General features: G+C 40.2%; 1 protein-coding gene across 7 annotated transcripts in view; it reads left to right on the top strand.

Annotated features, from left to right (window-relative positions):
* chl1b (cell adhesion molecule L1-like b) overlaps nucleotides 1–12,794 on the top strand; it is a 986,835-nt gene that overhangs the window by 407,902 nt on the left and 566,139 nt on the right. For all 7 annotated transcript variants that reach the window (XM_072280601.1, XM_072280605.1, XM_072280603.1 and 4 more), the window contains one exon: nucleotides 3,985–4,090. In XM_072280601.1, the coding sequence (XP_072136702.1) occupies nucleotides 3,985–4,090 (106 nt within the window). The remainder of the gene's footprint in view (nucleotides 1–3,984; nucleotides 4,091–12,794) is intronic.

Here is a 12,794-nt window from a genome sequence, read left to right as displayed (position 1 = left end):
GTGGTAAAATTGATGAGTTCCATAAGAGTTTACGAAGCAGCACCATTACGATATAGAGATATCAGAGTAAGAGTTGGGAAGGAATACTAGAGTCAGCTTGGAATATGGACTGTCCCACATAAACAACAAAAAGGCAGGCACAGCCTTTATGAGTGCCATGGCTACACTCTTGGTTTGTACAAATAGTAAGTTGTTCGGAGGTAAGTATACGTCAATCATGCGGATGGACGTTTTAGTAGAGAGGAACTTTTGCTTCTTAGGTGAGGCAGTTGACATCAGGGAACTGAATGTTGTAAAAAAGTCAGAGGGCACGAGAGGAGTCCTGGATGTAGGTGTGAAGGAACTGGACCAGGTGATGCAGGATAGAGCCAAGGTACGAGAAGATAAGTTCAGTGGAGAAGAAGCAGGAAAGAAAACCGTTGGCTTTCCAGGAAAATCTATTTGTGTATTATGGGTATGAGACAAAAGCTGGCAGTGCAGGGATGGAGAACTATCAGCTTGGAGGGTGTGCAGGGGGGATCCAATGCGGTGAAATATTTAACGGTCTATTTACCCTATCACACTGCATTAGCTGCACCAGGCCTTAATGGCTCACCATGTATAAGTCCTTTCTTCAACTGCAGAGTGATAGTATCCAAGCAGGGCTTCTTTAACTGTCAGTAAATGGAACCCGGGAAGGTGGGGAGTGTACACTGGATTAAGGGTATGGGGTCATGGTGAAGGAAAGGGACAAGGCTGAGGTGAAGGCTTCAATCATTCACACCATATTGTGAGGTGAGTAGAAAGTGTAGAATTATTTTCATACATATCTAAGTCAATAGAGTTGAGTTTGTGCTCATCTAAGTTTTCTGTTCCTGCTGGCAGTTGTATTTTTGTGACTAGCTGCCTTGCAACATAATTTTCTCAAGCTCACAGAACACTGTCACAAAGCCAGGTTAAAATTACTGTAACTATACCAAATGATATACAGTGCAAATGCACAGTTCCATCTCATAATTATGTTATTGAAATTGTTATTAGAGGTTTGCTATCAAACTTATAATTGGTAAAAATAGCAATGACTGAACATAACATTTGAAATAGTTCATTATCTGAGATAAACAATGACAAGACAACTGACAGTAATTGGTGGAAAACAGATTAATTCCATATCATTGTGTTTATTTTAAGTCAGTGGAAAGAACTTTGGATGCAAGCCCATTTAGCATTACTAACTGAGGCAAATTTCTAGGCCATGGCAGATAAATTTACAAAAGTTAAAAAAAGAAAATCTTCATAGTGCTCATGTTAGAGTGTAAATAGAATAAAGTATCCTAACAGTCATTTGTTGATTGATTGAGGTGTGTATGAGAGCTGTGGGGAGTCGTATATCAGGAATACAGATTGTGCTGAGAAATAGGAAGAAGGTGCGCTTTTTAAACTGGAAGTTAACAAACCCTAATGATTCTGTACGAGTGTGAACAAATTATTAAGGAATGGATGAAAATGAACTAAATACTGACTTTACTTACCACTGATGTCTCATACTGGAATGAATAATAGACCCAATAGTGCAGTTAGGATAGTCATTGGGAACTTCTTTCCAGATAAAAATAGGTCAGCAGTTTTTAGGTCTGGAGACTAAAATCCACAAAATGTGAAAGATAGCAACATTTTGTTATCACCTCTGTATCAATGGCTTAGAGTTCACCAAGCTCCCTCATATAATTACAAACAAGAGAAAATCTGCAGATGCTGGCAATCCAAGCAATTTACATATAAAATGCTGGAGGAAATCAGCAGACCAGGCAGCATCTGTCATCTATGGAGAAGAGTAAACAGTCTACGGTTTGGGCTAGACCCTTCAGCAGGACTGGAGAAAGAAAAATGAGGAGTCAGAGTTAGAAGGCGGGGGGAGAGGGAAAAAGCACAAGGTGATCAGTGTAATCGGGAGGGGGGTTTGAAGTAAAGAGCTGGGGTTGATTGGTGAAAGAGATACAGGGCTGGAGAAGCAGGAACCTGACAGGAGAGGAAAGAAGGCTATGGAAGAAAGAAAAGGGGGAGGAGCATCAGAGGGAGGTGATAGACAGGTAAGGAGATGAGGTGAGACAGGAAAAAGGGAATGGGGAATGGTGGGGGGGGGGAATGATCAGAAGTTCGAGAAATTGATGGTCATGTCCTCAGGTTGGAGGCTACCCAGATGGGATATAAGGTGTTACTTCTCCAACCTGAGCGTGGCCTCATAGCAGCAATAGAGGAGGGCATGGATTGTTGGAAAAGGGAAGTGGAATTAAAATGGATGGCCACTGGGAGATCCCAGTTTTTCTGGTGGACAGCGTGTAGGTGCTCGCCAAAGTGGTCTCCCAATCTACATTCAGTCTCACCAATGTACATGACATCACACAGGGAGCACTGGGTACAGTAGATGACTCCAACAGACTCAAAGGTGAAATGTTGCCTTACCTGAAAGGACCATTTGGGGACCTGAATGGTAGTGAGGAAGGAGGTGTAGGGGCAGGTGTAGCTTGTAATGATCAGTGTCAGGAGCGAGGTCAGTGGGGAGGGACAATTGGACAAAGGAGTGGCATCGGGACCTTCTGTCCTCTCCTGTCAGTTTCCTCCTTATCCAGCCCTGTATTTCTTTCGCCAATCAACTTTACAGCTCTTTACTTCACTCCTCCCCCTGCCAGTTTCACCTCTCATCTTGTGTTTCTTCCTCCCCTCCCCAGTCTAAGTCTGACTCCTCATCTTTTTTTCTCCAGTCCTGATGATGTGTCTCAGCCCGAAATGTTGACCGTACTCTTTTCCAAAGATGCTGCCTGGCCTGCTGAGTTCCTCCAACATTTTGTGTGTTATCCCTCATATAATTGCCTGGTGGACTAATCTTGACAGTACAAATTACAAATGTGTATATTCATCAAGCATAATAATGAAGACATTAGAACTTGAAAGAAATTTGCCATATTAATTTTGTTGCAATTAATATTTACCTCTTGTGACAAAACTGTTGCCTGGGATGGGAAGCTGATGTATGGGGACTGACTAGCTCAGTTGGGCCTAATGTTCACTCAATTTTAGAAGATGATCGAGGAATCTCCGAGAAATGTATTGCATTCTAACAGGACTGGACAGAGTAGATACAGGAAGAAGTTTCCTGGTGATGGTGGACATAGAGTTACAGCCTAATGATAAGTGGCTAGCCAGTTAAGTCTGTGTTGAGAAACTTTTGTTCTTTCCTAGATAGTTGTGAACCCCTGTGAAATCTTCCATTACAGAAAGCATTTGAGGCCAACTCATTAAATATATGCAAAAAGGTGTCGTGTATTTCTTGGGGGGGGGGAGCTGGAGGGAACAAGGAACATAGGAGAAAGAAGGAACTGGGTACTGAATTAGAATAACAAGCCCTATTGATATTTAATGGCAGAACAGGCTTGAATGGTGAAATGTTCTACTCCTGTTCTATATTTCATTTGAAAGAATGTACTGTTGTGTGATATTTCCTCTACTCTTAACAAATTCTATCGAGTGATTCTATTTATCCCACAGTGATGCAAGTATCTTTGGATAAGCAGGCATTAAAATTAAATGTTTCCATGAATCTTCTCGACCATAATCCTGGATATTGAAAAAAAACCAAATGAATTGTGGCAATTTAAATTCTACATGCAGTGCAGAGAATGTTTCTGAGAATATACTGATCATAATATCACAAGCAGATTTTTCAAATTATTTTCATACAGCTAGAAGTGATAACTCTGGGAAATGGATTATTAAAAATATTCATTAAGACTTCATTACTGTGTTCAGTTCTGAGAACTGCTTCAACAACTTGACCTCCAATGCTTCAGTATTTCATATGGTATTTGAATTTAGCTCTCATAAGCCTTTAACAGCAGAATTAGTTAACTGTGAGAGTGAGTGATTAATTGATTTGGAATTATATTTCACTCTTCCATTTCATTATTGCAATTTAATTAATGTTTTACTTGAAAATATTTTTTCCAGTTCAGCAGCCTCCAACTATAACACAGCATTCCCCCAAGAAGCATGTTGTATATCCAACCGATGATTTTGTTATCAAGTGTGAAGCCAGAGGAAACCCAGCACCATTGTAAGTATTTACATTTGTACCATATAACACAGATGCTATAAGAAGCATTGATTATCTACTGAACAAAATTGTGCTTAATAATATCTGTAAAGCATCTTGTTACCTGGTAACTTGTATTTGTCCTCACTGTAATGGATGACCCAGCCTAGCATCCTGTACTGTAGACTGCATTACACTTATGTTTAATCGAATAATGCAAGCTTCCCTACCACACAAATCCATGGCAATACCTAGGCTGTGTAGTTTTGAATAGAGATGTGTTTTACCAATGAAGCTTGAGTGTAATGTAGTCTTCAGTCTGACATTTCTGCTTGACCAAGGAGATCAGGTCAAAAGGTACAAGACAAAAGATGATCTGACTCTACTCTCTGAACAGGAATGCAGATGGTTGAAGAACCTCATTGATGAATGAAGGTAGTGCTGGAGGATTCATATTTTATTGTTGTGGTATACCATTGCCATTGGACTCGTATTAATTTTCTACAAAGGATCAAGGATTGGTATATGCTAAAATAAACCATGTGCCAAACCCTTCCATGTAGCAATAGACAAGGGGTGATTGGAACAGGTGAGGCTATCACCGGGAGTCTCAGGGCTCAGCCCTGTACAGGCATGCGCCTCCCAGTCTCGATTCAGCTAACAGGAGTCACCAGCTGCTCGTTTGCAACTCATCACGTACAACCTATTTAAACCCAGCTCTCACCCACAGTCCTCGTTCATCGATTGAACCAGCCATCCTCAATCAGTTGCTCCTAGCCTTCAGTCCCCTTGTTACCTTGTCGTTAAGTATCCATTTTCTCTTTTGTTTTGTGGCCCCTTATGACTTGTTATTTTGCAGTTTATTAATGTGGTCACTCACTGCTAAATCATCTTGACTGCCCTGCATTTGGGTCAACCCTCTTCTACATTTCCTGACACCCAGGTTAAATCCATACCAGTAGTTCTCCTGATAAACACCATGCATGAAAGTATGAGGCAGAGGAACAGTGACTGATATATCCTCAGGATTCCCTGTAATCACCCTATGTGGCAAAGGTGCTATAACAATTGATCTCACAGACATAAACAACTTCCGGCAGGATCATTCCCAAATAGTTTGAAGAGATCAGCTTTGCAACCTGCACTGTCATCAGGTGATGAGAAAATTCAATGCCCCTGGTCCAGATGGCATTCCAGCAGAGACCTTCAATACTGTAGTACAAGCCTTGACCAGCTATCTCACATTAAGATCTGGAAGAAATTTCTGCTGATATGTGGATATGATTGAATCAGCATTTTTTTGAGAAGGAGGAGAGGTTGAACAAGGGAAAGTGGCACCTTTTTTCCTTTTCAACATGGAGTTTATGTTTAAATTACCATGGATTGATTCTTTCCTCTGTCTAAACAAGTCCTGCTGGATTCAGTGTGAATTTACATCAGCAAAAGAAAACATATTGGCCAGGCAAATCTAAGACGATGTTAAGGAATGACTTTCATTCTTTTAGGTCTTTGACACTATTGACTATGAAACCCTGCACAATTCTTAATTTTGACTTATCTTGGAAGTCCATTAATATCACAAGTCTCTTGTTTATAATCATATGAACACCATTGTCCTATGTAGTGATTGCGAAATAGATCCTTTTGTCATTAGTGCCAGAGTTGAGCACAGCTGTATATTACAGACAAATCCTTCTCTCCATTTTACTTGCAGCTATTCTGCTTCTAAAACTCCACCAGGAACAAATAAATGGAAAACTTTTCAGTTCTACCTATCTGAATTCCAAGTCCAAAACCTGGGAGCTATGAATCATTAGACAGATGTACACTGGCAATCCTGCACCCTGAAGAAGATGTCCAGATCATTCTAAACATCTTCGAAGTTCTGTGCAAATACCTGGAACTTGCCACTAATGCTGAGAAAGGAAAGGCGTTACCACTGCCAGTCCCTGGACACCTACGTATATCAAGGTTGAATTAGGAGTTCTAGATAAAATGGAACACTTTACTTACCAAGGAAGCAAATAATGACATAGGTGATCATCTTTGGATCCCAAACCAAACTCCATCAACCCCACCCCTCTGCATACAATACCATAGTCATGCCAATCCTTATCATTGTAAAACCACAAGGCATACTTCGTTCAGTACCATCAGCACAAACTCCAGTTAATCCTTAGAATCAAATGGGAAGAGCACTGCACAAATGCTGGTGTTCTTTCCACAGTCAGCATCCCAGGTATAGAAAGCAGAGTTGTTAAAAAACAGTTGCATGAGGTCATTCATGTTGTGTGCATAATAGATGAATGTTCACCATTCCCACGCCCAGTACATTTGAGGCCAAACCATTTATGGAGGTCAAAAGAAGTGTCAGGAGGATCACCTGAAAACTTTCCTGTCTGAAGAAATTTAGTATTGATACCGATAGCTGGGAAGTTTTCAAGTAAGTTTTGTATAAAGAATTCTCCCATTTCAAAGACATTTGCCTCTCTTAGATACTGCTTATTCAAAAACAGAAAATGAAGAAAAATAGAAAATCAACAAACAAGCCAAGCTTTGGACAACATGCGTGACAAATGTTCCAGTATTTGAACCGCAAATAGTCCTAATTCTTGAAAGGGATTGCAAGGAAAGCAAAGGCACTATTCTCAAGTTTTGCCAAGATTAGAGTATTTATTGATTCAAAGATTTAGTAATTGAAATATTGAAATTGAAATATTCCTGTCAAACACTTCTGAAGCATAAGAATTTAAAGATATGATTTCATAATGAGTTAAAATTCCATGCCCATTAATTAAAATTAATATCATTTATTCCAATTAACCGTAAGCTTGTGCTCTATTGATAATTCTCTATTTGCAATGTGACCTCTCTGCTGCCAACCCTTTCAATGTTGAAAGTTCTCTCTTCCTTTCATTACTGGCTAAAGAAAAGCATAATTCCACTATGTTCAGTATTTATACAAGTCAATAACTTTGTTTTCTGATCAGAAACAGACGTAAACAGTGTAATGTGTCCTCTGGGGAAGAGTGGTGGTAACACTATAGCAGACATCCCACCTCTCCCGGAACTTCCGGGAGTCTCTCGCATATTAATAGTGGCTCCCTGATGCCCGCAAATTATATACAATTTCACGGAAATCAATTTTTTTGAGAGCAAGCGAGAGAAAAGCGAGAGAGCGCGAGAGCGACCACGAGAGAGAGCGAGCGAGCGAGAAAGCAAGCGAGAGAGGGAGAGAGAACGAGTGAGAGAGAAAGCAAGCGAGAGCGCTTGAGAGCGTGCGAGCGCCCACGAGAGAGAGAGAGAGCATGAGCGAGGGCACGCCATGGTAGAGTGTTCCAAAAAATATATAAAACGTACATCACCCCAGACTACACTAAAGTGTACCCCTGCCTAATAAGGGTCAAAATAATGACAGTGTTGCTCGCTGCACTGTTTGCACCAATACTTTTCTACTGCCCATGGTGGGTTAAGACCGTAAAAAACATGTTGAGATGAGTTTAACAGGTGTCATTCATTCATTAGCATATCTAACGTTATTTAAACTAGCTGGCCAGCTGCTAAGGAGCTACTCTATTGCAGACATCCCACTTCTCCCGAAAGTCTCCCACAAATTGATGGTGCTACCTCCCTGAAATGAATTTTTGCAGGGTGGGATGTCTGCTATAGACATCATATTCAATTGGAGAATAAGAAACTTAGGCCTTAAATTTTAATAATTTCCATTAAAAATTTTTGAAGCTAAAATTGTCTAAAATTAAAAAAAAGATAGATTAAGAAAAGATCTTGGAGCTGATCCATTCAGCACCTCCTCTGGCAAGTCTTCACAATCAATGGAAGACCATTGTGAAATTGCCAGTGTCCATAGCCAGCACTGCCAGTATTGACAAACATCAGGACCCTGATGAGGGGTCTTGGCCTGAAACATTGACTGTTTACTCTTTTCCATAGATGCTGCCTGGCCTGCTGTGTTCCTCCAGCATTTTACATGTGCTGCCAATATTGAGACCAAGGCTGTTAAATACCAATTTAACGTAATATAAATGACACGTAAATGTCAGCCTGGGCGGCACCTAATTAATTAGCTTGTTTATTTTGGCTTTTTTCTTAAAGATGTGCTGGGTGCGTCCTGGCCACCGGTGCACGGCTGCATTCTTCGCGGCAATGTATCGGTCCGCGGCCCGGAGGCTGGGGACCATTGGCATACAATATTGTGAAAATCGGTGGAGTATTCAAAAAGTTTAGAACCAGTAAAGCATGACATAAAAAGTGAAAACAGATTAATAATAAACTAGCCAGTAAAAAGTAAACAAGCAGCCAATTCTACAAATATATTAAAAAAAAGGAACCCTTCAGAGGATAAGTTTACAGCTAACAAAACAGCAAAGACTTTGTTTCTGACTTAATTGTAGAAGCTCCTAAAACATTGCAACGAGAGTGGAAAACCTGGGGATAAAAATGATGAAAAGATCTTTAAATACTTACTGGAGAAAAGATAGCATGTAAAGTTATGGGACTCAAGTCTGAATGTCCCTTGGATCTGGTGATGGCTTACTAAATTGTTGATTAAAAGTGACTGATCCTTGTGATCTTCCAAAATCCTGCACATTCTTTAAAGATCACAATAGATTTGAAAATCACAAAAGCAACTGATCCATGCAAGAAAGGAGAGAGACAGAAGCAGGGATCTATAGGCCAATTGTCTAGACAAGATCATTAAGGAAGTCCTGGAAAAATTGTTATTTCTAATATTATTTCAATAACTATAGCAGAACTTTTATAAAGAAAGAGAACCAAACAGCTTTGGATAAATATTATGATAGTGAAGTATTGTTTAATTGATTTTATTTGTGGTCGTTGAGAATGCAGTAAATAGAGTGGACAAAGGAGAGTCATAAAGACAGTATATTTAGGTTTCCAGAAGACATTTGGACCAAAAACATATGGTAAGAGCTTACTGTGTTTTGAAATATATTAACATGGCAAGAGATAGACAACCTGCAGAAGATGTCACAAATGTTTCAACAAAATTTCACCAGGCTGACCCCTAAGATGAATAATGGCCAAAATAGGAAAGGTTGGGCAGATTAGACCTTTAATAATGAAAGTCAGGAGAATTTACTGAAACCTTTTAGTTTCTGAGTGGTCAGGTAAGGCTGAATGCTGAGAAGATATTCCCTCCCATAGGAAAATCCAGAGCTATGGATATGGTTTCACAATAAGAGAAAATCCTTTTATAATAGAAATGGGGAAGATTTCTTCTTGCACACAGCCATGAATCTTTCTTCTTCTTGGGCCCTTAGCACTCATTGGAGCATGGGCCATCGATGACCTCCCATCTCCATCGCCCTCGGTTCTGTGCCAGTTTCTTGAGGGTAAACAAGGAGTAATACTCACTCTAAGGTGTGCACATCTGCACACACACATATCTTTTGCTACTCACGCACAAAGGAATTTAAACTGCACACAAAAGTTTGTCACTCTACCTCGTTGGCATGTTAAATATATTTCATGATGGTACACAATCACAGTTCCTTTTCCTGTTTCTGATGTGGGCATTGTTGACCACATGGAGTTTGCGATGATTTGCAGATTTTAGAACTGGCTCATTTATACTCTTTTTATTGAAGAAATTATTGATTCAATATGTTGAATTTTAAAGAAGCAAAGGGAATGAAGCGCAAAAGAACTGCTAGTTCATTTAAAGTGGAATGGCTTAATGAAACAGTGGAAACTGCTACACTGAACGCTCATGAAGTCAGGAATGTGCAGCTACGAGTAATATTTATGCACAATAGAGAAACTGGTGTTATCTGCGTGTATTGTTGCGATGCAAAAGTTGCTGGGAGAATTTGCAGATAGGAAAAAGTGGAGTGATATTTGGAAATTTGACTTTTTAAAGCATCATTAAGCAAACAAATCACATATGCACGGTGTGCAAAAGTTACGGATAGAAAATCCTTCATTGCCCGCTATAGGCCTGCTACATACGTTTTGTAGGAGTGCAGAAGAGTGAAAACGATCAAAGCCGAGGAGATCGAAGTTCTTATTGACTCTGTTTTGCTAACTATTAAAATGAATACCTCTATATATAAAATTCAGTGCACGCATGTTGTCACTGAGCAAAAAAATAGCTCAGCACAAGGTTTTTGCACACACTGTTCTTTACAGATTAGAGGGAACATTGGCGAGGAGTGTCCCCATTGTCTAATTTCGGCCTTGACGTTTCTCCTTCATGTGTTCTTTGGACATTGCTTTTCCCTCTTTCCTTGAGGATTCCATTTTAATGCCTGTCTGATGATGTTGGTAGGCTTCCTCAAGGTGTGGTCAATCCACCTTCATTCCTATTTGCATCTTTTTGTCATTTTGGATTCCTTGTTGGTGTTTTTCCACGGTGACTGATTGGTTACTTTGTCAGTCCGTCTGATTTTTAGGATTCTTCTCAGGCACTGGTTGGTGAAAACCTGCAGTTTTTGTCATATCTTCTTTGTTGTTCTTCAAGTTTCAGAGCCATTTGGAGCATTGTTTTAACTTGTGAATTGAAAATTCTGATTTTGATTTTCCTTGCTAAGACCCTGGATATCCATATTTTCTTCAAGATATTGAAAACTACTCTGGCCTTGTGGATCTTGACTTTGACATTTTCATCCGTTCCACAATATATATTCAAAATGCTTCAAAGACAGATAAAGAAAGTCACTTCTTCCAGGGTTGTATCTTTCATCACTATTGGTCTATTGCTAGTGCAGTTTATCTTCATCACTTTCATTTTATCTACATTTGGTCTTAGACCCAGCATGGTGGAGTTAGCAGTCAAGGGTGTTGATTTCTCTTGCATCGATTGGTTAGAGCTAGACAATTGAGCGATGTCATCTGCAAACTCTAGATCGTCAAGTTGCCACCACATAGTCCACTAGATTTCACTTCGTCTTTCACTAGTTGTCTGCTTCATAAACCAGTCTATTGCCAACAAGAATAGGGAAGGAGTCAGCCAAAAAATCCCTGCTTCACTCCATTGTTGGTATTGAAGCTTTTTGACAGTTTTCCTGCATGTATGACTTCGCATGACGTTGTTGTAGGAGGTCCTGATGATATTGATAAATTCCTGTGGTATTTCATAATGGTTCATAATTTTCCATAGGGTATTTCATCTAAGCTATTGAAGGCTTTCTCACAATCGATGAAGTTGAAATATTCCTTGCAATTGATTGCTCTGTGATTATTCTTAAGGTAGCTATCTGGTCTATTGAGGAGCGATCTTTCCTAAAGCCTACTTGCTGGTTCTTTAGTGTTGTGTCAATGGCTTGTTGAAAGCATTCCAAAATTATTCTGCTTAGCATCTTTCCCACTGCAAACATTAAGGATATATCTCTGAAGTTTTTACAGTCTTGTAGGTCACCCTTCTTTGGAAGCTTGTGTGACAAAAGTACACATAGACTAAGATGTTAACTGTCCTGTGCTAGCACCAGTGGGATCATCAGTTGATCTGCCACCTGTCTTCAGGAGAGAGATAAGTAAGACAATGGAGCAGCATTTGGAAATGTTAATGAAGAGACGAGAGAGATTAACGGAAGGAGACACCGGTCTGAGTATTGTCAAGACCGGCTGCTTTGAACCCTGAACTGTTTGAAGTCTGATGGACAGGCGATACCCCAGCAGGGGGATAAAAAGGGACAGGTTCACTAAGGCAGGAGACACCACACACAACACCACGAGGAAACGAGACCCTGGAAGCAGTGTGCCCCCACAAGTCGGTGGGAGTTTTGGAGGTCTAATCGCGGGACCAGCCATAGACGCACAGGGTGGAAAGATACGGTCGGCGGGAACCTGGTGTGTGTGTCTGCCCTTGCCTGGGTGCTGGGTTCACCGCAGAAGAACGATTGTATCTGGAACGGAGGGGTCACAGTCGGTGACCTCAGAAGACATTACAAAGGGCTCGCCCGAAAGCTAACTGCGAGGAATATCGAAGGTCTGTTTGGAATCCGATTTGCATATTCATTTGTTCTCTCTCTCCTCTCCAATGGCACGATGGCGATTACTGCGAACTGAACTAAACTGAACTCTGTCACTTGTGATTGATCATTTTACCCCTAGACTGCGATAGAGTTTAATTGATCCTATTATCCTAGTTCTGTGTACATGTGTGTTTATTCATTGCTAACCTGTTGCATTTATATCCTTACTATTAGAGTACTGTGTTGCTTATTTCTTTAATAAAACTTTCTTAGTTCCAGTAATCCAGACTCCAACTAAGTGGTCCATTTCTGCTGGTTTGGCAACCCAGTTACGGGGTACGTAACACTTGATTAAGTAAATTGATTAGTTGACATTCAAGTCTGTTGGTGTTTCGGGAATAAAGGGAGATTCTGGAGGAAGTGGTATGTTCAGAAGTTCATCGAGGTATCATGCCCAATGTTGGAGCTGTTTGTCTTCTTTAGTTAGGACATTTTCATCTTTATCCTTTATTTGGGTGCTGGTCTGGTTGAATTTACCAGCTAGTTTCTTGGTAGTATTGTTTTGTTCTTTCATATTCCCATTTCCTGAGACGACTTCTGTTTGTGACGCAATGTTGTTGATGTACTCTTTCGTGTCCTTCTTAATATTTCCCTTACTTCCTTGTGCCCTCTGTTCCTCCACTTTCTTGTTCCTAGTTCTGCTTCTAATGCATTTTTCTTTGAGTGTTCTCCTGATGATTGTTTCCATCACTCCTGATTTAATCCACTCC

This window comes from Mobula birostris, chromosome 16 (genome assembly GCF_030028105.1).
Source record: "Mobula birostris isolate sMobBir1 chromosome 16, sMobBir1.hap1, whole genome shotgun sequence".
Taxonomy (NCBI): domain Eukaryota; kingdom Metazoa; phylum Chordata; class Chondrichthyes; order Myliobatiformes; family Myliobatidae; genus Mobula; species Mobula birostris.
The sequence above is the reverse complement of the archived record's forward strand: the minus strand, read 5'-3'. Positions and strand labels throughout refer to the sequence as shown.